Source organism: Archocentrus centrarchus, chromosome 21 (assembly GCF_007364275.1).
Source record: "Archocentrus centrarchus isolate MPI-CPG fArcCen1 chromosome 21, fArcCen1, whole genome shotgun sequence".
NCBI lineage: Eukaryota > Metazoa > Chordata > Actinopteri > Cichliformes > Cichlidae > Archocentrus > Archocentrus centrarchus.
Genome location: NC_044366.1, coordinates 17193423 through 17217570, shown reverse-complemented (window position 1 = coordinate 17217570; position 24148 = coordinate 17193423). Strand labels below are relative to the sequence as shown.

The window sequence follows — 24148 nt, the reverse complement described above, 5'->3', positions numbered from 1 at the left end:
AAATAAGGGGAATTGTTGGCTTCCACACATACCCACATGGTGTCGCTGTTGACAAAGCATTTATTAAAAGGAAGTCAAAAAAACAACAAGGGTTCTTGTGTCTTTTGATGGGCTACACTTTATTTCACTAAGCGGACACAGTCGCTTAAGGTGGACTTTTTTTTTTTTTTAAGAGATAGTTGTGCCGGTTTGTTGCTTTGCGTGTTCTTGCCGAGATGTAGGCTTAACTTGGCTGCGATACCGTTATATGCTGAAGGCCACATTAGTACTAGGGAGTAAATGAGAGAAACGCCCCACTTTTGCAGCTCAGTGTTGCGATGCGATGCGATGTACACAGAAAAGTTGGCAGAGTTGTGCACTGTCTCAATAGAGACACATATCTGACTGCATATGGTTCATAGGGAGGGAGGGAGAAGGATAAACTATTCTAGGATGGTCCGTATAAAAAAGGACCACACTGCAAAGCGGAGTTATGGATCTTTTATGCAGACAGTAGGACTCTACAACTAAGGTTACCTTTGTGAACACTGATGGAAGTTGGAAGCTGCCTAGAAAACCAGCTGCATTCATGGTAAGACCTGATTAGTAAACGGTTTAAATCAAAACGGCTCATGCGAGTGAAAATCTGATGACCTCATGTGGGATTCGCCCATATTTCAGTATTTGCCCGATTGCATCACTTGAAAGCAGCAGGTTAGAGTCGCTGGTACAACGTTTGGTATGCTTGCTCCCACTAAAAATGAATTGTGCTTTTTGTTTGTGTTTGACTAGTCCGACAGAGTTTGTCAAACCAATGAGTTTAGTAATGGATGATCATGGATCCCAGTCCCATCCACGGAGCTCTGGTCTGAGGTATGTTTAACAGTTATTTGGATTACCAGCTGTAATAACTGTTTAAGCTGTTAGAAATCATTAGGATCTAATGTGTTCCGTCAGGATTTTAATGCCTATTAATCATGTTTTTTTTCTTTTTTAAAACTGAACCATTTCCACGGGGCTGTAATGTAAAGAAAATTTTAATAAAGAAAACAGAAGTAGGAAAGATTTTAAACAATGATATTGAAATATGTTTCCATTTTTCCCTCTGTGCAAATATAATACCACCGTTAAGCCCTTCCACCTAATAGTGGCAAATGGGGATCTGACAACAACTGGCAGCCCACAGCCAGCTGTTTTTCTAAGACATGAGCATAATGCCATCTTTGTAAATTAATGCATGTGCATAAGAAACTTTCAACTAACATTCCTGTCACTCAGTACATCTCAGCAGAGTCACAGTTGTTGCAGACGTTTCAACCTTTGAACTCTCCTCATTTCCTGCTCTCAGAGTTTCACTGAGAAATTGCCTTGACCATATGCAGAGGTCATGGGAACTATTTTGCAGGCAAAACATTCTGCCTCCTCTGTCTCTGTGATGAGCCTGATTGTGTTTTATTTCCTTGTGCAAATTGTGCATGTGTCGGGCTTGAAACTGCTATTCTGTAAAACAAATACTGATTTGTCACGTCCAAATTGCTGTTAAAAAAACACACACAAAAAAAGCACTGCATATATGACAGGATGGAATTTCCCATCAGCTTTTGGTTCATAGCTTTGGAGATGATGTCAGCTGCTTGTATTCCAGTGGTTGGAATCATTAAAAGGGGAGAGTGAGTTTCCAGAGCTTTTTTACAGTCACTACTCACTCTTTTGGCATTCAGAGGCGATCTGCCGAGATTTCGAGATTGAAATTAGAGGTGAGATGGAGAATTTGAGCAAATGACAGTTTCCAGTTCAGTGCTTCATGATGGCTATACAAAGTTTCCAGTCCTGCCCTGCATACTGTGATTTCCCTATTTGTTAAAATAGTATTCAGGCACATTATAGCTCACTAAGAAAACACACACATGCACGCACACACACACAGCTCACTTGGCCTGACTTTTATTCATATTTCATAAGTATTGGGTCATCTGAGCGCACAGCCACACTTCTTGGCGGTGGGGTGTTGCAGACTACCTAAATCTCTCTGTGGTTTGAGTATTATTTGGAAAAGTAAACCACACTCCTCCATAAGCTGCTGGGGTGTGGGTGAAGACATGTGTTCCCTGTCTTATTTCTGGCTTATTATATTTGGGGTGACTTAGCCCACTGCCTCTCACTTTTTCAAACGCAGTCATACGTGAAAATTTTATGTGACCCTCAAAACCATGCGTCATTTGTTATCCAAATACTGACCATGCCAGAATCACTAGGCTGACTGTTTTCAAGCAAAGATGTTGCACACACACATATTTATTATTTAACAATAGCTAGTGTTTCTTTCCTAGTTTTGAAAGGTTTTTTTTTTTTACTGTAACAGTCACTACTGTGTTCATTGAATGGCAGTGCTAATTGTCCAGTAAGAAACCTTTTAATTCCTATTCATTCCTACCAACTCCAGCAGTGCACTGCTTGGAGCTGGCCTCACTAATTGGACACACCTTAAACCATGATCTCACATGGCTGACTTCCCTCGGGGTAAAATGTGGAATTAGTTAAGGTATTGTGAATCCCCACAGCTGTTTCCCTGATGTGCAGGCAGTCATAGGGCACAGCTGCTCACATGAGTTACAGATGAAAAGTATGGCAAGACTGACAGATCAAACCGAGACACTTGAAGAATGCAGGCATGTGGAATTTGAAACAAAGTGACCAAAGTAAAGGTACAGAAATCACAGGGCCTCAAATAAACCAGTCTTTTTTTTTTCTTACTTTCTTTTTTAAAAATTTATACTTGGAGACAACAAGGCTGTCTTCTTTTGGAAAAATCCATAATTTGGTCTACAGGATTCTGCCATCAGAAGTCCCACTCAGATTCAAAAGGCACGATAATGGGTGTGATTCAAAGTTATCCACCCACTAGATGCAATAAAGCAAGATGGAAATGAGCATTAAGGCCTAGCAAGCTGTTAGTGGTAATGAGCTAGTGTGTGTTTGAATACTGGGGTGTTTTATCTCGTGGATGCTTTCAGACTGAAGAGGCTAAACCAGACAAAATGGCTATGATCCAGGGAACAGGGAAGAATGGCCCGTCTTTGTTACCAGACTGAATCCAACGCACTGACCGTAAATACCAGCAAAACATCTTAATAAACAATCTTTCCAATTTGTCTTTTTTCTCTTTAAAAAAAAGACCTCATGATTGTCTGTTTATACAAAACTGATGTTCACACCAGCCTGTTTAAGTAGATTTAGTGCACAGATCCTGCCTGTATACTGGCTATAGCCCCTCTTTGTTTCTGTTATGTGCTTTTCCAGGGCATAACAGTTGGATGCCTCCCACTCTCAGCCTGTGTAACATTCAGAATGACCTCGCATGAATTAGGCCTTTGTGCATTCTCAACAGAAACTTTTACACATCTCCGACAACATTCAAACATTTTATGTCACAAAAGAATGAATTGCCTTCATTGGCATGACCTTCATTATCAATGTTTGTCTTGTTTAGATGAGATATAGAAAAATGCCCAGCAAAGCACAACAGGCATGAGTTAAGCTTACTATAATTCTGTGTAACAAGCTGCTCAGAGAGTTATTCTGCCAGTGACAAGCTTAAAGTGGTATCAGGACAACAAAAGGCAGGTATAAAATAGGAAATATGAAGCTGCACACCAGGATATATTTCTCTAGATGGCACTGTCACTGTGCATACTGTTTGTCATGTATGCACGCATGATGTTATTGAAGCACCGGTTCCTGTGCTGAGTTTTGCTTAACGTCAGACTGCTAATGAACCGATATTGCAGCGAGCCTTATCATCTCCTAACATACAGTGTAGCAAGCTAATGAGCCACAGCGTGACACCAACAAGCACGTAAGCAGTTTCAGCGAGGGCATTCACACTTAGACTGAGCAGGACGTTGATGTACTTTGTAGTATAGATCCAGGCAGTTTGGCTGTTCCAGCTGTACTGCTTTATGTGACATGTTTTTGTAAACTTGCAGTTAAACATACAAATGTTACTCAGCCTCAGTTCATGTGATCAGCAAAAGATCAAATGCATGCTGGTGTGCTTTTGCAAGATGCCCTGCTGAAAACAACGCTGCATTGTTTTAGAAAAGAGGACACAATGTGATAGTTATAATTATGACTCAAGGGGAACGCTTGCTCTCTGAGTAACTTTATTTAAATGTCTGTCTCACTTTAAAAAAAAAGTCCACATTTGGTCAAGTTTCCAGAGACTGAAGTAATAATTATTGTGCCTTATCTTTTCTGTGCAGTTTCCAGAGTGGGGCTATTATGTACATCTTTAAAAGAATTCCTGCTAGCCCAGTCAGCTTGTTTCAAGTTCACCTTCCTGACAGATTTATTAAATTGAAATACATTTCTTTAAACACAAACAGCATTGTGTTCTTTCTTTTTACGGTTGGCACACATATGCTTTGTTTACATAGTCGTGGCTTTGTTATGGTGCAATGTTTGGTGTGAAAATATTTGAGCTGCTTAGCGATAAAGTGGGGGTAATGTACCATAGCAGGTCCAGTTCACCACTGGAATTATGTGGAGAAATCGCACTGAATGGACCCAGATGTCATTATCTGAGCCGCGAGCTTACTCTGGCTCTGCAGTGGTATTAGGCACAGGCTAAACATACAAACTGCCTGAGGCACATGGTGACAAGCGAATATTATATACTGTAGCAAAATGCTGATAATGTCACAAGGGTCGGTCCTTGGATATTTTTAGAAGTTTGCAAATTTATGTTAATGACACTGGAGAATTTGAGTTTGATCAGGTGCTAAAAAAACAACAAAAGAATGAAAAAGAAAAAAACACTATGGGAACAAGTTTTTGTTTTTTTGTGTAATTATAAATGATATACATCGGAATCAGAGGTGGGAAGTTCTCATACGGACCCTGTGCTCTTTTTCTTCTTAATTTCTTTCCATCCCACACTTCTTAGGAAGTAATGGCCTTTCCAGACCATCCTTAAAAAGCTTGTGTTTACAGTGAGTGACCTCTTACCAAATTACCAGCTGTGACTGTGGCCCTGTGTTTTGTCTTCCCTCAGGAACTGCCACCCCCCCCCACCCCGCAGCTGTGTGCCTCTGAAACTTTTTTTCTGATTAAAAAAATAAGTGTTATACATGCTATAAAATGATATGGGCTGAGTGTAGGTATGGTGGTTTGCATTGGTGAATATAGTTATGATGATTTTTCTCTGAAGGAGAAAGGGGGGGAGAAAGCAGATGTGGGATTGGGTTAAATGTGGGTTGAAAGATGAAAACTGGATGGTGCAGGAAGGGGCGCCTCAAAGTCACAAATTGCAGGTAACAAATGGGGGTGAGCTATATTAAGATTGCAGTGGGAAGGGATAAATCATAGCTTCTTTAAAAAAAATTGCCTGAAAATCCAGCATAGGGGAATTGCCACCCCACCCCCCCACCCCCCAAGGAGGGAGTTCACCTTCACCAGGGAACAGGGGAGAAGCTGATTTCTGCAGAGGTGACCCTCTGTGTCTGCCTTCTCTAGTAATTAAATATTTTAGTGTCAGTCGACAGACAGCTTGACTGTGGGGGAACCCCAGCATCTATTAGACTGCCCTTCAGAGACTGGGAGACAAAACATAGAGCAAAGAATGGGGAAAGAAGGGGTGGGGGATGCTGAAGATAGGGAGAATGTTGGTTTTCATAATAGGTTAGGGTTTAGAGAGAATCACTTGTGTGACTGTGTGTGGGTTATGTCAGTGAAGGAGGACTGCTGTACTGATAAAATTAGATTGAGATTCTCACATGCAGCAACTAATCTTTTTGCTGAACTCCTTAATTCTGTCCTTCCAGTCTGCTACACACCAATATCTCCGTTCATCACTTCACCTCCTTATCATCCGATGGTATTTGGTGGTGGTTTTGTGGAGTGGATTGCGCATTCTTAAGGGAAAGTGTAGGCTGATAAAACACTGGCAATAAGCACTTATTTCTCAATAGAAAGTCAAATTTATTACTTCCGTACCAGACAGAGTACAGTTTCCTAAACAAAGAAAAAAAGAGTGCAAGTCAATCATACTGTTTGGAACAACAGTAATTCCCCATTGTGGGACTAATAAAGGTATTCATTCATTCAAATTAACACTGAAAATATTTTTTGATTTTAAAATATTAATATTGTTAGTTCTACTGTTGTATTTTTTTTAAAGTGTGAAGAAAATGAAGTGACCTTAGTAATTTAATGTTTTATCACAATCCAAACCGCAGGCTTCTGTGTGTTTTTGAAGAGGAACTACACGCTGTCGTGAAGTACATGCTATTTTCATACCTTTGATTATCAAGTATCACTATCATTATTGTTTTGCCTAACTGTCAGCTCGTCAAACATGGTTTGGGAGTGAGTCAGTTCTGCAGAAGTAAGGTGTGGTTTAGAACAGTTGTCAGTGTATTAATGAAAAGCAAACATGGCAGCAGCACCTGAGGACATTAGCGAGCAGGGAAATTTACAGGATGGGTTTAAGCCTAGTGAGAAGGTAATAAATTAGCATGCAGTCCCTCTGACTTTCCTTGTTTGTTTACTGTGATAATTACATCATTGCCAGCATGAGTAGATCATTCATGATTAAAACACATGACAATTCAGCACATTTACTAAATCCAGTGTGAGCCCACACGCTGCAGTGTGTGTCAGTGAACTAGTCCTCCACTGGCTCCACCCACAGCTTTCTGCCAAGGGAGGCAAAGCTGCTTACCTTTCTGCTCATGACCACTGAGAGAGTGCTTAAAACTCTCAGAGGCACAGCAAGAGGGCTGACAGGATTTGGGTACAGGAGGCAGATTTCTGATGTCACAGCTCTGGGCGTGGCATTAAGGTGGGCTCTTTAAAGCCATACTGTTAGAGTTTAGTCTGGCTGGCTACTCATGGAGTACACACAGTAGAATGGAAGTGATTTGAGTGGGAACAGCTTTAAGTGAAGAGGTAAGAGCCTGGAATGAACTGCTGGCACACTGAGAGGAAAAGCAGGTCTCTCACCTGCTCTTCTAATTTCTGCTTGTCATTGCTCCGTCTGTATTATTATCTGTGCACCACAACACTGCTGCTACCTAAGTGTTCTTAGAGTGTTGGGGAAGACCCTGAAAAGCTTTTGTGTACTCACTTTTTTTTTTTGCATTCAGGGTTTTAACTGTGTGTGTTCTGACTTGAAGCTGAGGGTGTGTGGGACTTCCTGCATTGTGGCATGTCTGAGCCTGTACTTTTGACTGCTAGTAAGCTACTGCTGGTAGAGTTCTGGGGTGTTTTGGTCATTGGAGCATTGAATTGTTGCTCTTGTTTCTTAAAATAATCAGGGTGTTGTCTGAAAGTGTGACCAAAGGGCTTCTTTCAAAAGAAAAAAAAAAATAATTTTTTTTTTTTTTTTGCTTCCTCGTGCATGAACCCATCATTCCCTGAGGGCCCATCCAGCTACCCAGCAGCTGCTAGTGTAGCACAGTAGGCTTTTTTCCGCCTCTTGTTCTTAGTTTAGTTACTCCTACTTTGTCACTTTTGCATTTAATTGACTTCAGTTGGAAAAAAAAATACACACATGCGATGACATTTTTTTTTTTTCTGGTAAAAGTAGAGTGGCCTGCAGCACAAAGAGTAATGGTATGTAGGGAATCTAGGTATCCTTTTGTTCATCTGGTTTGTTCTTGCTGATATGTTATGTTTCTCATGTTTGACTGTTTATCATAAAACAAAGTATCTGTGCACACTTTCTTTCCTGTCTGCTCTCTGTTGTTGTTGTTGTTGTCGTTTGTTTGTTTCAGTTTTAATATTTGTCATGCATAAGCGCAGAAGAATTTGTAATCAGGATACAACAGATGTGATCAGGATCTTATTCTATGCTTTTATCTCTTATCTTTTTGAGGTTGTCAGGTGATGCTTTGCTAAAAACTAATCATGAAGATATAAATTTACCTATTTATGTCCTCTATCAACTCAACTCAGGTTATCTTGCACCACATGTGTTGTATGAAACAAATGGTGAAGAGCCCTTTTTAACAGCAGCTTCTCATTCATATCTAAACATTGACCCTTACACTGAGGGGTTTTGGTGGCTTTGTTATGCTTGAAGACTGTATTGTACTGTAAGTCAGGAAAAGGTTGTTTTGTGAGATTACCTTTTTATAGTTTAATAGAAAAACTCCCAAATGGGAGTGGTTTCTTCCAGAATCCCTGTGTGTCCATCCCTAGGACAGTCACTTCTGAGTAGTTTGAGTATAAATGAGTGAATCATGTGCTATGGCCTTCCACGTCACCAAATGGGGACAATGGGGAGATTTCCTACTGACGTTTTTGTCAACCTTCTTCACCACCACCACCATCAAAACACCACATGAGGGAATAACCTTTGGAGGAATGTTTTTCCATCCCTTCAATAGAGCTCAAGAAACTCATAGAATCAATGCCAAGCTTTTTTTGTTGTTTGTATTTAGTGGCAAATGGTGGCCTAACACCTTATTAAGATAGTTTGTGTTGTTATTTATTTTAATTTGCCACCTGTCTGCCTTTTATCTGCTTGAATGTTGCACGCATTCCAGTCGCATATTTGCTGGTAAACTGCAGTTAAATCAAGAAAGCCATCTCAACAAGGTGTCATAGCAAATGTTTCAGTTAATTGGTTTTTGCTATTAAAGCTTACAAGATTATCTTAAAATGTAAGATATGGCACAGCATCAACAGATTTCTATCATGTCCTGGTAGTCTGTGATCATGTCTATCAAGCTTGTTCTCGGGTGCTGAATGGGCTTGTTTGTGAGGGCTGGACCTCCCAGAGAAACCCGCGAATGAGGCATCAGCAAAGTCAAGCTTCGACATGTCTCCGTCTCATTCAGCAACTCACCAGCACAGGCAGGGATGGCACAAACTAACCAGCCTGTGTGTTTGTGTCTGTCACCTGCTTAACATGTGTTGATGAAGATCACTGATGACACAGCTGTATAAACCATGCTGACTCTGGACCTGATGCTATATAGCGATTGTGTATTTTTCCATACCAGTTTGTTTCTACTTTGAGCATTCGCATTCAGATGTCAGGATCCATTCTGTTTTCCACTGAATAATGCATTGAGTAAAACTAGTTGCATCTTCCTATCAGGCTCATTTTCAGTACCTAAACAAAAGTTTAGATGCACTGAAAGTTTTGTAAAATGAACAGCCCAGCTAATGGAATCAGGACTTTGTGCAGAGAACAGTGTGCATTTCTGTTTTACCTAGGATTTATTTTGACATTTGTAGGGATTTCCTGAGTTACATGTGGTGATCCCGCACCAACAGTCCTTAGCCTGCTCTTCATTACTGTTCTGCATCCTGCAAAACCCAGTCTGGCTTTGAAACAAATGATCCAAATAGTAAAAATGGTAAGGTTATGGAAAAGGAATATGACAAATGCTCCAGGTGCTGTACCTGTCAGTTTAAAAATGAATGGCTGGTATACATGCCAAACTTGTACAAATACAAAAGAAACAACTGTGACCAAATGGACAAAGATGAGGGAGGATGAGCGGGTTTAGAAATTTGGTGTCAGTGTGAAGCTTTAAAATCAGCAGGCTGCATCTCTAAACTTTGGACTGTATTGATTTCTCTGGTTAAATTCCAAACAACTGGTGACCAAAAGCATTTGAAGACATTTTGACTTTTAATGTAATCATCTGAATATTAGATTGAAGCATTGTTATTTTAAAATGGTAATGTTGGTCAAAGGTTAAACACTTAATTCTGTAATTCCTCTGTCGCATGTTGTCTGTTCTTTTCTCAAAGCAGAGGTCCAAAGTCTAAAAAAGTAATTTGGTTCTTGCATCTATGTTGATCAATGCAGTCTTTTCTTTCTATCCTCTGGTGTGTGCTTCTTTTTTTTTTTTTCTCTTTTAAAGGCTGCATAGTCACTGGAACAGGTTTTTCCAGATTTTATTTCGTAAACCTGATTGCATCAATATAAGCTTTTACAGTAATTCACTGGAGTTAAATGTGTGTTGTGCAAAGACTAAAATGAACTCTAAGCATAACGACGACACTGACCTTTAAAAACAAGGTCATGACAGCAGGAGAACAACATTACCGAACTCCTTCAGTGTTGTTAAAATGACCCTTTGCCTCCTTAGATGTTAATTTTTTAGATGTGTATTTTGAAAGCAAAGTCAGACAAAGAAATGTCAGGCTGGTTGAAGTACAGATCACATGCGTGTTTGATGCCTATGAAACCTATATTTGAGAGGATTGACTGTAATGTTATACTGTTAAGTACAAGCTTAGCCCTATTGTAAAGCTACATTTGAACTTACCCAAGTTTATCAAGTAGAGATGTGTACATATTAAATTAAAATGCGCTGTGCACAAACTGAACCAGCTGAAGAGCTAGTTATGGTTGGCACATCTAACAGGACATCAAATTGCTGTTTAGTGATGATGTACAAGGGAGTAATTTTGACTTGCATTATTCAAAATACACATTGTACAGAAACAATGTTAAGATGAAGCAGCCACACGTCATTGGTTAGTATACTTGGATAAGATAGACATTGACAGGCCTTATCTCAAAGCTGTATTTTAATAATGCATTTGTTTAGGTAAAACATTGGCTGGTAGCTCCTAAGAGGTCAGAAAGGGACTTTGTACACAAACTAATGGATTACATTCCGGGTTTAGGAAAAGTTGCTGAAACCCACACTGATCTGAGTGAGGTAAGCAGTCTGACCTTCTTGCCTGGTTCACTTTAAATGTATTTATTTCTTTCCGTTTTAAAGTTAATGCTGTCACAGAGAATAAAAATAACATTTTCACAACTCATGGCAACTTATGTGGCCTTGCTGGTTGTTCTTCATGCTAGATTATATTGCTTTATGGTCCTGGCTGCTTTTGGCTCAAAGATGAGCATTGTTGCTGCATTAGACTTCTTGCAATCTTTCAAATGTTTATCTGGTACTCCTGGATTTTGCAGCCTGCCATGTATATGCTTTTGGAATAGGCAAACAGTAATGCTGTAAATGCTGTGCAGTATTCACTAGTAAACTATGCGACGTGCTGTCAGTTTTAAGAAGCACTCACTTTGTTGCACATAGAAGAAGTTTGCCTTCCAGGCTTTCATGCCTGGCAGGCTCTCTGGGGTGTGAAACATTGTTTAAAGGGTGTATTTCAACCCAAATCATGATCTTTTCCTAAACCTAACACAACTACAGCTGAAAATCAAGAATAATGTAAAAGAAAAGAATCTTTCTGCCCCAAAGCCTTGAAGGCAAGCTTCTCGTATGAGCCATTTTGTTATTAATCATCACTTTTGGTTTTCTTTTGACATTGCATTGTGGCTTATTTAATAACTGGAGAATTTGAGCAACACAACATAGCAGGCAAATACAGTATACTCTAAACCTTGAATAATTTCAGACCTGATCCTGGAGGTCTTGTAGCTCCTGTAGCAATGTCATATTAAAAATTAGCTGTCTTAGCCTCTGGGTGCAGATGCATCACATTTTTTCCAACTCCAGACTTGGAACAGTTTTTTTTTTTTTAAAGAAGCTCATTATCATAGTCATGTAATAGTTTTGGTATAATATTCACCACTGTTAACACTTTTCCTTTTCAGTGTACAAGCAATGCACTGTATGTTAATGCCATGATATGTAGTATCTAAGGGATATCATTACTATTGTGTTTGTTTCAGTGTATGTGTGTTTATATGTTTAAGGGCATCCACTCCTAGAGCGATACTAATAATCCTTTGCTATACTCGCCTCAGTGGAGCTAGTGACCTTGCATTGTTCGGATTCCTTTGTTTGAATAAGTCATGCCCCCACGTAAGACTTTGCAGGCTGTGATTCAGAGCACCGGGTCTGCAGAACTTTTTTTAATCTGTGCTTACGCCAACTGAATAAAAATGACACCTGAATGTTTCTAAAGTTAGCCAATCTTGACTGACTCGCTGATCGGATCTGCTGTTTACTCCAGTTTCTTATCATAGCATCTGCTTTTTTTTTTTTTTTTTTTTTTTTTTTTTTTTCCCTTTTCAAGCAAATGGTATTAAAAAACAAAATGTGTTACAGTTAATCTTTAAACCTTATAATGATAAATCAAAACATTTTAATTTATAGCCATAAGCTTTGTGGAAATGGCATAAATATTTGAAATCCTACCTGTCACAGATGTTTTAAATACGTCTAACAGATGGGCAGCTGACAGAAAATCTTTGAATGACTAAAAGTGTGTGTGTGTGTGTGTGTGTCATACCTGATCAGCTTGTAAAGCTCACATCACAGCTACTGCTCTCTCCCATACTTTATTTACACAGTTTCCAGGAATGTCGAGCCTTGACAAACACTCAAATTGTGTTTGTCATATCTGCACAAATTGGAGACAAATTTTCTAGCTGTACCAATGCACGGCCTTCTACACAAGGAGAAGGTCATGCACTTCACTATAAAACCACATTTGCCCTTTCACAGGTTCTGTAATTGAGATCTATAGCCTGCATCTTTTTATCATTTTATCTTGTCTGTCCATTCAAAGCCATTTCTTCAAGCTCAATGAGTAAATCTGTCCACTTGGTTGTCTTGTGACTTACTTGCAGAGTGGATTTGATCTCTTTCATGTAATGGCCTCTCCGCTTCATTAAAAACTTGAGGAAGAAAGGATTTCTTTCATGCTGTCTGGTACATTTTGATTTTCAAGTAGAATATTGTCCAAAGTAGCAGAAACCTTTGGCATTTCTTACAATGTACATGCAAGTAGAAAAATGACCCCAGTCATCCCCCAGTCAAGTGTTTATTTGGCTGGTTCTGCTAAAGAAAACGGACTATTTACAAATAATGAAGCCATTCTGAGAATAATTTACTCTCGTGCCACTACAGGGTATCCACCAAAAGCAAAGCACCATCCCCACCTGGACTAAAGGAATTGGAGTCCCCAGGTTTCTCCCAGCGGTACCCAAGAAACCCTTATTTAAAGATGGACCAGAAGGAGAACCTCATTGATAAAGAACTCTCTCTGACCGTGGTTCTGCCTGGTGGAGTGGAAAAGACGACCATAGTTCATGGAAGGTACGCTTAGATCATACCTTTTTATATCATCATATATTGTTCAGTGTGCATGTAAAAGGTGACTTTTTTTTTTTTAAACACATGTAGTACTCTTGATTAATGCTGAAAAGCTTAAGCACTACATCGTGACACTGACGTCATACTAAGTCATTACATGAAGTTTGGGTGGAGTACCTAAATGGTTTTTTTTTTTTTTTTTTTTTATCATGTGGTTGCCTTTCTTTATTTTTGTTTACTGATCAAATAATTCAAATAATGAACATCAGTCTGAATTAACTCAAAACTTTCAAGTTATAAATTCAGTATCTTTGTCTTTCTATGTTAGATTTTTATTTATTTATTTATTTTTGTCATCTACACCTCACCAGTTAATTTTTCACTGCATAAGGTTGAAATTTGTACTGGAGAGCCAAAAAAAAAAAAATCAAGATAATTTTTAACATATAGTCATGTAAATAATTACCACTAAATCCAATGTTTGTATGTTTTTTTTAAACCTGTATGCAGAAATTTTAGATTTTCAAAAACTTATATCTTTTATTTTCTTGCATATTATATAATTTTACTAATGCCTGTAGGCAATTATGTCAGAAATTAGTTTAAAAAAAAAAAAAAAAAAAAAAAAAAAAAAAAAAGTTTGAAATTGCGAAATGATGTGCCACATTTTTGTTGAGCTAATAAACTGAGATATTTTGTCCAGATACAAGATGACATCATCTAATTAGAAACAAACGGCACCATTACAAGCAGCAATTTGCAAATTTCTAGAACCCAATAAAAAAAACGGGCTCAGTGGGTATTCCATTGAAAACCGTGAAGTCAACACAGTGCAAATACCTATCAAGTGAATGTTATGTTAAAGTAAAGTACTCACTGGGGAGGCTGTGACTCAGGAGGTAGTGAGGTCTAAACTGAAGGCTGGTGATTTGATCACAGGGTCCTTCAGTCTATAAAGTGTCCTTGAACAAGATACTGAACCCTAAATAGTGTTTGTGTGTGCATGTGATGATTAAACACACTTAAAAAAGCACAGAATAACACATTGTATAAATGTGTGTTTGAATGGGTGAATGAGGCTTGTAGTTGAACAGCGCTGACAGCACTCAGCTAGAGTAGAAAAGCAACATATGAGTACAAATCCACTTACAACAAAAAAGCTGTCTGAAAAATTATTAATTTTTTTTTTTCAGGCAAGTGAAGATATAGATTTTTTTTAAATTTGATAATTACAAAAAATCAGCAATATTTATTTACAGGGATGCAAATGATCAAAGGTTTCTTTGACTTTCAGTGGAAATTTCAGCTCAAGACAGGGAAAATAAGCAATTAATGATGCCTAAGAACTGCAGCAGTGTACTAGATGAAAATGATCACAGAGGAATCACTTAAAAAATCATAACTAAAAACTATTTGGAGTAAAACTTTAGGATTTGAGTTTTTTTCCATGAACTTTTGTTTTTGTTTTTTTGTTTGTTTGTGTTCGTGGTTCTGGATGAGCTGACATTGAATAACATAATACAACATTTAAATATACCTACACTCAGACTGTAAGTCTTACTTGCATAATTGGAATCACTCACGCAAGAATTTACTTAAGATATCACTGTTGTTGTCACAGTGCGCATAGTTTACATCTAATCTTTCAGAGGTATCTTATGCACTTTGCACTTTTTGTTGAGAAATGACTAAGACTAATCCACTATGATCAGATTAAATTTCTTTCCTCCTTCTGAGCCTCTTTAGAGTCGCTACACAACAGATTTATTTCAAGGTGTTACACTGTAGCAGTATTGTCAGTGTCAGGAAAGCTACAATGAGCTGTTGCTGACTTAAATCCCTGGATTTCTCCATTGTTCTGTTTCTTGCAGCTTTTTAAAAGGTTCTATCAGTCTGTGAAATAAACTTTCTTTTTTCCCCAGAGGATTTAGATCTGCGGTGTATATCAGATTGATTATTAGTTGATCATTGGGAAATTTTGGTAACATTTTCAATAAGGGGTTTTAAAATTTGTAATTTGTTCACCCCCCCCCCCCCCCCCCCCCTTTTTTTTTTTTTTAAACATTTTTGCTCACATTTTTTTAAGCAATTTTTGTGTCTAGAAAGAAAATTAATTTTTTTTTCTCAGTTTGAAACTAAATATCTTTTAAACTGGTGGCTGAGAATATACAACATTTAAGGTGGGGTTACTGCACTGGAGCGATTTTTTTCCCCATACACTAATATTTTATTTATTAATCAATTATTCAGCAAATTACTTGACAATGAAAATAAATTGCAGTCTTAAAAGCAGCCATCAAATTATCCTCAGATATAAATATAGTGAACAAAAATAGATTTTTATTAGATTTTGTTTAGACTTGATTACTTCACTCTTCTTTTCCTCATGCTGAACAGATCATACATATTTCTTTTTACGTGTCTTTCAGCAAACCCCTAATGGATCTACTGGTGACACTTTGTGCAAAGTATCACCTGAACCCCTCAAGTCACACTTTAGAACTGGTTACTTCCAACAGGAACAACATCAAGCTCAAACCCAGCGCTCTCATAGGAACTTTAGACGCAGAGAAGATCATACTTAAACCTAAAGGGGAAGATAAAAATAAGAAGACCGGTCCTCAGATGCCTGAGGTACACGAACACGTTAACACATTTCACAAACACTAACTTTTTGCTTTTAATATTGAATAAAACGGATTATCAATCTGCCTCCTTCTGTTCTCTCCAGGCAACTGTTCGGATGGTGATAAACTACAAAAAGACCCAGAAAACGATATTACGAGTGAATCCTCGAGTGCCCCTTGCTGAACTCTTGCCAGCAATCTGTGAGAAATGTGAATTTGATGTGGAGACTACAGTCCTGTTAAAAGATGTCCAATCACTGACTCCTTTAGACTTGTCCAGTTCTCTTAGTGATTATGCAATACGAGAGGTTTATGCAAGAGACACAAAAGGTAAGTATTAATGTATTAAAAGACCAAACCCTTATTCAAAACAAATTTTTGTTTTTAATGCTTTTGCATATTGGCCATCCAGTGTGTTTCTTACTGTACCTCTGCAGCTTGCTTGTTGTGTCATTATTGTGCATTTCACATGTTCTGCACCAAATCTCATGTTTTTTGGCTCCACAGCACAACCTGCTACTCCTGTGAGTCCCAGTTCACTGACCTATTCAGGTATTTCAGTTTCACCACATCAGTACAAACAGAGCCATCATACTTCTGTCTGTTATTACGTTTTTTTCTTTTTTTTTTTCTTTTTTTTTAAAGGAACAGTCACACCGGGCAAAGAGAAATATCAAAAAGAGCGAGAAAATAAAGGCCTCTTCGGCACATTCAGAAAAAGCAAGAAAAAATCCGACCAGGTAAATGTTGGGTAGTAAGATTAAGGTCATTTTTCTAATTGGGATCTAGCTCTATCACAAAGTACATTTGAATTCTTCAGAGGGAGGTTTGTTTACTTTGCTCTGCCATTAGTTAATGTTCACTGTTTTTTGGAAGCAGACTTCTTATCATGTTCTGATTGGATGTTTGTTCTTTAAAGCCAACGACAGCCAGTGCCCCAGCTTCTCCTGTTCTCGTGAGCAAGCCTCGACCACTGAGTATGGCCTTGCCTAGCACCAACTCATCCCCGCTCGACTCTCCGACAATTTCGACTGACGCACCAAAGAAGAGACGTGCACCCCAACCCCCAGTCCTTGTGTCTCAGAGCTGCACCTCTGACCCTAGTACTCGCCGGAGGCTCCACTCTGAACCGAATGCCCGACTGGACAGCGATCAGGTGGGTGCACTGTTAAGCTCTGACAACTAGATATAATGATAGAATAAAAGGTGATGCCTTTTTTTTTTTTTTTTTTGCATTGATTTAAACACAAATGTTTTTACATAGGTCTGTGGTCTAAGTCGAGGGTCCTCGGCGGAGTCTTCACTGAGGAGAACCAAACGCAAGGCGCCTCCTCCTCCTACATCTCCTAGCCTAGAACCTGTTTTTCCAGATGAAAACTTGCAAGGTTTGACCTTTTTATTATTTCCATTACATTTGTTTACATTGTTTACCAGTTTTTAGTGTCAGTCAAAGTGACTTTGTAATGTACAGTCAGATTGTTTGTGTGACATTTTGGCATGTGTGCTAAGGGCTCAAAAACAGTGTACAGGTTTTGTTCCCTTTGGCTTGTGTGCCTCCTAGTGGTGGTAATTGAAAAGTGCTTCATTTTAGACGTTGCAGTCTTGTGCAGTAATGACAACCTCTGCATATATTACTCAGAGTATGCACAATTCTACACTTAAAGTGGTAATTTTTGTGTGTATAAATTTTGTTTATGTGTTTAATTTTTTCCATTTATGAACAAGCATTTGTGCTGCTATGGTTTTTCTTGCACATGCTGCCCTTTTAACTATGGTTGTGTTTTTTGCACTTGAGTTTATTCTGCTTGTTTTTTCTAACTGTATTTATTTAGTATTTTTGTCCTCAAGCAGCTGAAAATTCCTTTTTTAAAAATACCAAAGTATGTCCATTTTGGAAACATAATTTAAAAAGAAAAAGCTGTTTCTTATTTTCCAAAGCTCTGCAGTTTTGAATACTTTACCTTTTTTTTTCTTGGTTGGGAAATACTTTCCTGTGATTGTGTAGACACACTGAGCCTTCACTGTATTTGTCCTGTGAGGGGAAACTCCGCCCGTCCTGTATATACAGCAATTTAAAGCAAAAACTAAAAACATTTAAAAATATTTTGAACTGATGTTCAGTTTAAGAATAAAGTTTAGGTTTGCTTAAATGTTATAAAGACAGGAGCAGGATCAAAGCCTCTTTTTTTTTTTTCTTCTTTTGTCTATAGATATCTAGTCATGTGGTTTTGCTAAGTAGATTTTCTCTGAGTTTCTCAGAATCCTAAAACTGCATGCTAGAAACCATATTCAGGCCTAATCTGCAGACCATCATGTCAACAGTTTGCATTATTTCATTTAACTTATTTTTGTTAAGTAATAGGAAATCCTGAAATCTGCCTGTTTGAATAAGTCAATATCATATGTCTGGATTTAATCATAACAAGTTTTTTCAAAAGTTTTAAACGCCACAAACAAAATTCACATCTTCCATGAGGTGTAGCTAGATTTTGTTTTGAAAGGGGGGGCCTAGTGTCGTCTATATCTGAATAGATTGTGGTTTTCTTTGATGTTTGTCCTTTTTTTTTAAGTTGCTGTCTGTAATTTTTTTTTTCTTTACTATCACTTTGATGTTAAAGTCTCACAACTCCTTTGTTACCCAAAATCCCTTCACTAGTCACATCTCCCAGACCTCATTTACAGGTGTAGAATGCACAGTCACACATTTCTATAGCTGCTTTCTGCTGTTTTATCCACTTGTTGCTCTTAATTTTCCCAACACTGACTTCAGAGCGAGAGGTCGTCTCCTCTCCTTTGTAGCTTAGTGTGGCTCAGTAGTTGTTGAGATCAGAGGCTGAGAACAGTAAGCTTTGTTTAAATGGCCTTGAAATTCCTTTTGCTCAGCGTCCCTGTGCGAGTGCTTCCTGTAGTGCTAAATTAAGACTGGGAGAAGGGAGAATGAAGTGTGAAGGATCATTCAGTGGAGTTTATTTAAATTAGAAACCGGGCACCCATGAGTACTAAGATAAATATATTTAGCAAAAATTCAGGAGTTCACTAAAATGTTTTTTTTTTTTGTTTGTTTTCTTCTATCCCAGAAAAAGGCCCTATACACTGATCAATGTGTATCATGTGTGGTTGAGCTTTGACTTTTTTTTTTTTTTTTTTTTTTGATGATGTTTTCCAGCAGGTGATGCTGCTCAGAGACTCGAAGAAATTAGGGAGCAAGAAGAGATGACTGCATCTGTAACGTCTGCAGCTGCTAATAATACGCAACGAGAGGACGGCAGCCTCAACGTGTCCTCTGACGTTTCGTTGCATTCCCCATCCCCAGATGTTGAGATGCAGATGTCAGTGGAAGGCAGTGGGGAAGATCAGTCTCATGATCTGTCCTCAGAGGGCAAGTACGAACTCTAGTAACATTACTCAAGGCTTTTGTTTGTTTGTTTAAACAGTGGCATTAGCAGTATCTTTTTTTTTTTTTTTAATTCTTTGTTTGCTTTATTTTCCCAGTCAACAACAGAGCACACTGAATGATTCCATAACATCAAGTGTGAGGAAAACTGATGGCACAGAGTCCTCTGAACTGGCAGATACTAGTGTGTTTGCATTGCAATATTGTTTTCTACATTTTTTTTTTTTTCCCTTAATTAGGCAAGTCTACTCCTAAAAAGGTCAAAATGCCTGTCTCACATGAAAAAATTCTCTTTTCTGTACAGATTGTGTCCCACTTCGAGTTGAAAATGTGAGCCCACATCCCATCTGTCACGAGTCTACAACTCAGAGTGCTGAAGCTGAATGCAGTACTGCAACTAGCAGCCTCCCGCCACCTATAATGCAAGATGCAGAGGCACAGGCCTCAGTTCAAGCAACTGCTGAAAGCCTCAGGGAGCTGACTAACCAGTTGGAGAATCCAGTGGCCACCGGCACATCATGCTCCACTGGAGAGGATGCTCAAGTGCAAACGGAATTCACACAGCTTCCTGTGCCTCCACCACAACACGTGGACAACGATTCCTCACCAGCAATTGTCCCAGCCTGTGAATCACCTGGGAAGAAAGATATGGCCACTTTGACAGAAGATCTGGGACCCCCTCACCTCGAGCAAGCCTTACCCTCCACCTTGGAGACCTCGTCACGCCAAGACTCAATACCAAGTGCCCTTGCCACACCTAAAGTGCCACCTATGTATGCCACAGATTCTGAGCCAAAGCCTAAGCCTTCCAACGAACTTACAAGGGACTACATCCCCAAGGTGGGGATGACAACATATACTATTGTTCCTCAGAAATCTCTGGAGAAACTGAGATATTTTGAAGTTGCACTGACACTGGAGACGCCTACTGAAGCCTCAGGACAGGTACTCAATACTGGTTCTCCTCATTCAGATGAGAGCACAAGGCAGACGGCACAGATGGAAATCTCAAAGGAAAAAAGTGAGCTGCCTTCTACTTTACGCAGGGAAGATGGACTGACTAGCACTACTACTAATCAACACACTGTTAATGGAAGTATACCTGAATCTGCTCATTTGGCATCACCAACAAGTTTATGTAACGCAGACAAGGTCTCATCCTCAGCTAATGGGGCATCTCCGGCAGGGTCCCCAGCAGAGGCCAAGGAAATGAAAATTCCACCTGCAACAAAACCTAAGCCTGCTTCTTTCCGCTTGTCACAGCATAAAAAAACACCTGGGTATTATGTAACTTCAGCAGCAGAGAAAGGTCTTAGTGCCAACTCTAGCTTTGGCCTGCTCAAGGAAGCTCAAGGAAGTGCAGAAAGAGCAGACTTACCACCCCCTCCTCCTCCACCTCCTGTGGAGTGTGAAGAGGTGACAACAGGGGCCACTAATACTCAGCTGAGCCCTAAACAGGTTGACAAGAATGTGCCCTTCATGCGAATGACAAGGCAAAGCAGTCTGCCAGCTAGAGACCCAGGCGTTGGGCTAAGCTTGGAAAAATTGAGAAGCTTTGCAGCTCCTAGGCCTTATTCTCCTGTGACCCCATCCCGCTTTGCCCAGGCAGTGTCCTCGGCTGTGAAAAGGAGTCACTCTGTATCCTATCGTCCAAAGTCCCCTCTCTCGACTGTGTCGCCTCCTGTCTCTCCAATTACAAGTCACCCACCTGTCATTGAGTCGAAGCGATTATCGAAACTCGAGGTTAGTGCTCGTGGTGTTTTACACTGACATTAAAATATCTAAATTAAAAAAAAAGTAACAGAAGTTTATCATCTACTTATGTGACCGCAGTTAATATTCACAGCTTGTTTTATACTTCTTCTCATAGCCTGCTACAGTAATGACCATTAAAGCAGCCACTTAGATTTCCTTTAACAAAGTTTTACAGATGTAGACAAGAGTGGCAGGGGGCTGTTAAAATATTCCTGTGCACTTTGTTTTGCAACTGCTCTGGTGTGTTTTGTTTCGGTATTGTGTAAGCCAGTTACGCTTTGGCCTGTGGGGAGTCTCAGAAATATTATATCTTTGGATAAATAGTGGAATACTTTTCTATAGTTCGTGTGACCCATTTTTCAAACACTGTGGTTTTCAATATAAATTACCTGCTGTATTTCCGAAGCCTTTAAAGGCACAGCGATGGGATTTGTGAGTGTGTGTGTTTTTTTTTTTGTTTTTTTGTTTTTTAAACTTCATGTGTTTTATCTTGTCCCGTGGAAATTAAAGATCAGTAAGGTTGTGGTGTGGCATTTTGTATGTTAATAGTTAATTTCAGAGAATGATAAGAGAAGCTGAGAGCAAAATAAGGATGAGTTGAGGGGCACAATCCATAATGATAATGAGTAATTAAATAATTCAAACCACTTCACTATTTCTTTATTATTTGTGTAGGTCATTGTACGCATAATAATCGAGGCTGCATGCTTCAGAATCTCATGCTGTCTGAGTTCTGATTAACAGACTTTGTAGCTGTAGCTTAAGACAAAGTCCTTCCAATATCTGAAAATGGTTCATTATCATTCCCCAGTACACAGGGTTTCATCATTTAAAGCACAAATAAGTAGTGAATAATAAACCAGCATGTAACAGCATGCTTAACAAAGTCATTAGACCACCTGTCATAAAAGCTGGAAAACCTAAAACTCTTATAGAAATCTGTCAAAACTTGTTTAAACTGTTTAAAACTGAATTCACGTGTTTATGCCCAAATTTGAGCCGGTGCGCTGGACTTCTCTGAAGAAGTCAGAATTGAATCAAGCGCAACATTCAACCTCTAAAACTAATTATTCTGTTCAGGAATGCAAGAATGTAACTAACAGTAATGTATGTTCCCCATAGAGGGGCGGGGACCATCCCTTATTTTCAGCATGTGTGAGCTAGAGAGTTTTTATTTATTTATTTATTTATTTAAAATAAATAACTCAGCATTTCATGGCACATGATAGAAATGTTTGGATTCATTGTTGTTAATTTACAAATCAGATTGGAGACTCTGAACAGAGTGAAGCTGTGAATTCCTTTTTATTTAACGTTTTCTGAATAAGCAATAAATAAAGAGGACTATCATGCTATGCAGATTAAAAATGAGCCTCTCTGCTTTCAACTCAGTGAAACATTTAATATTCTTGAATATTAGTTCATATTTTCATGCTGCAGTGCTGTTGTTGCTTTACTCTTTCTTCAAAGAATTAGGTGTCTATACTTTAGAGGCCCATTATGGCGTGTAGGGATGAACCCCCCCCCCGCCCTCTACAACAACTCCCAGTTGTTGAACAAATCCTCACATCTTGAGGAAATACTTCAAAAGATACTGCAGTCTTTTGGCACTTTTATCTTGTCTGGCATAGCAGGTCTCCAGTGATTGCACTTTGTCGCTTCTCTACGCAGGACAGTGAACGTAGCGAGGCGGATCTCGATGGCTCTGCCTTGCAGAGAGCAGAAGTTGAACCACCATCTTTTAGTGAGACTGTTCAAACAGAAGAGGCCAGTCCGTAGCAGTGCCTGAATTCTTCTGAGTGCATAACATCTACAGTAAGCAAAAATCCAACACTTTAAATTAGGACTTTTTTGAACATTTCCACAATACATGAATGAAGCATATTTTTCTCTTCCAGGAGGAACTCACCCTGTCTACTTTGAATTCTCCAGAGCCTTTTATCCCACAACACAGAAGAAGAAACTTTTTTCTTTTTTTCCCTCTTTTAGTAGTTTTCAACAGCATACATGAAATCATATATTTTGATAAACCAAAATTAAACAATTATTTTCTCACATCATTAAGTGGTATCCCCAGCTGTTATGCATATTTTAATGATTCTTTTATTTTGTTTTGACTCTCTTGAGTGCTCAGATGATAAATAAGAACAATTCTATAAATTATTAGTGATTTCCTGAGTTGTAATGTTATTGGGTTTATTAAGAAAATGTATTATCTAAATAATACTGGATGTTTAGACCAGGACTGGCCTGTCTATATTTAAGTATTACAGAGTTTTGTTTAATCTATGTGCAAAAAGACACCATTGTGTACAGCACACTTGTTGTCCTTGGCAAGCAGTGTTATGAATAAAGCTTTTATCAAATCAGTTGCCTTTATTATTAAAATCATTGCTTTGATTTGTGCACTCTGATGCGGGGTGAAATTGGATCTGGTCGAATACAGGCACGCACTCACAACAGGTAAAATGGGGATCCCACTTGTGACTTGGAGCACCTTGCACATCACCTGTAGTTTCGTTCACATATGAATCCAGTAAGTTTAATTCCAACCTGGCTGAATGCTTGTCAGCACCATTTAAGGAGGCACAAAGGTGACACTTTTACTAATGATTTTTACTTAATGAACGAGAATGAGTGTGTTAGAAACAACAGAGGTGATTAAGACTCGCTTCTGCTTATTAAGACATCCTTCAAAATTATGTGACAAATGATTTTCTCCAGCACTACCAGCACAAGTATTTAGGGAAAAATGTTTTACTACTAGCTTTTACAGAAGCGTGTAACTCAAGTAATCACTAAACATGCGCTCAGAGGCCACTTTGTTAGGTACACCAGTTCAGTAGTTCATTAAGGGAAATATTTAATCAGCCAGTCACGTGATGGCAACTCCCTGCATTTAGGCGTGCAGACATGGTCAAGATGACCTGCTGAAGTTGCTGAGTATTTGAGAAACTGCTAATCTCCTGGGACTTTCCCACATAACCATCTGTAAGGTTTACAAGAATGGTCCAAAAAAAGAAAATATCCAGGGTGCGGCAGTTCTCTTAGAGAAAATGCCTTGCTGATACCAGAGGTCAGAGGAGAACAGCCAGACTGCTTTGCGCTTATAGGAAGGCAAGTAACTCAGATAACTACTAGTTACAACCAAGGTATGTAGAAAAGCATCTCAAAACGCGCAACACATGGAACCTTGAAATAGCTGGGCTACAGCAGCAGAAGACCACAACTTTTGCCAGTCCTGGCACAGTTTGGCCCCCTTAGTCTCAAATGAGCATTGTTTAAAAGCCACAGTCTACCCGAGTATTGTTGCTGACCACATCCATCCCTTTATGACCACAGGGTACCTATCTTCTGAT

The 24148-nt window shown here is 38.9% G+C and overlaps 1 protein-coding gene across 3 annotated transcripts; it reads left to right on the top strand.

Moving 5' to 3' along the window:
* Positions 1 to 130: 130 nt before the first annotated feature.
* Positions 131 to 23158, top strand: cobll1b (cordon-bleu WH2 repeat protein-like 1b). 3 transcript variants are annotated; one of them, XM_030758520.1, is made up of 14 exons: positions 131 to 571; positions 772 to 852; positions 12828 to 13016; positions 15443 to 15647; positions 15745 to 15970; positions 16148 to 16192; positions 16286 to 16380; positions 16560 to 16796; positions 16905 to 17025; positions 18810 to 19023; positions 19133 to 19218; positions 19339 to 20777; positions 22461 to 22604; positions 22688 to 23158. In XM_030758520.1, the coding sequence occupies exons 1-13, from the start codon at positions 531 to 533 to the stop codon at positions 22566 to 22568; spliced, it is 3087 nt and encodes a 1028-aa protein (XP_030614380.1). In that variant the 5' UTR covers positions 131 to 530; the 3' UTR covers positions 22569 to 22604; positions 22688 to 23158. The 3 variants fall into 3 exon arrangements, with proteins under 3 accessions (XP_030614380.1, XP_030614379.1, XP_030614381.1); XM_030758519.1 differs by having other exon boundaries at positions 132 to 571; positions 18807 to 19023; XM_030758521.1 differs by lacking the exons at positions 131 to 571; positions 772 to 852 and adding an exon at positions 6680 to 6927 and having other exon boundaries at positions 18807 to 19023.
* The last annotated feature ends 990 nt before the right edge of the window (positions 23159 to 24148 follow it).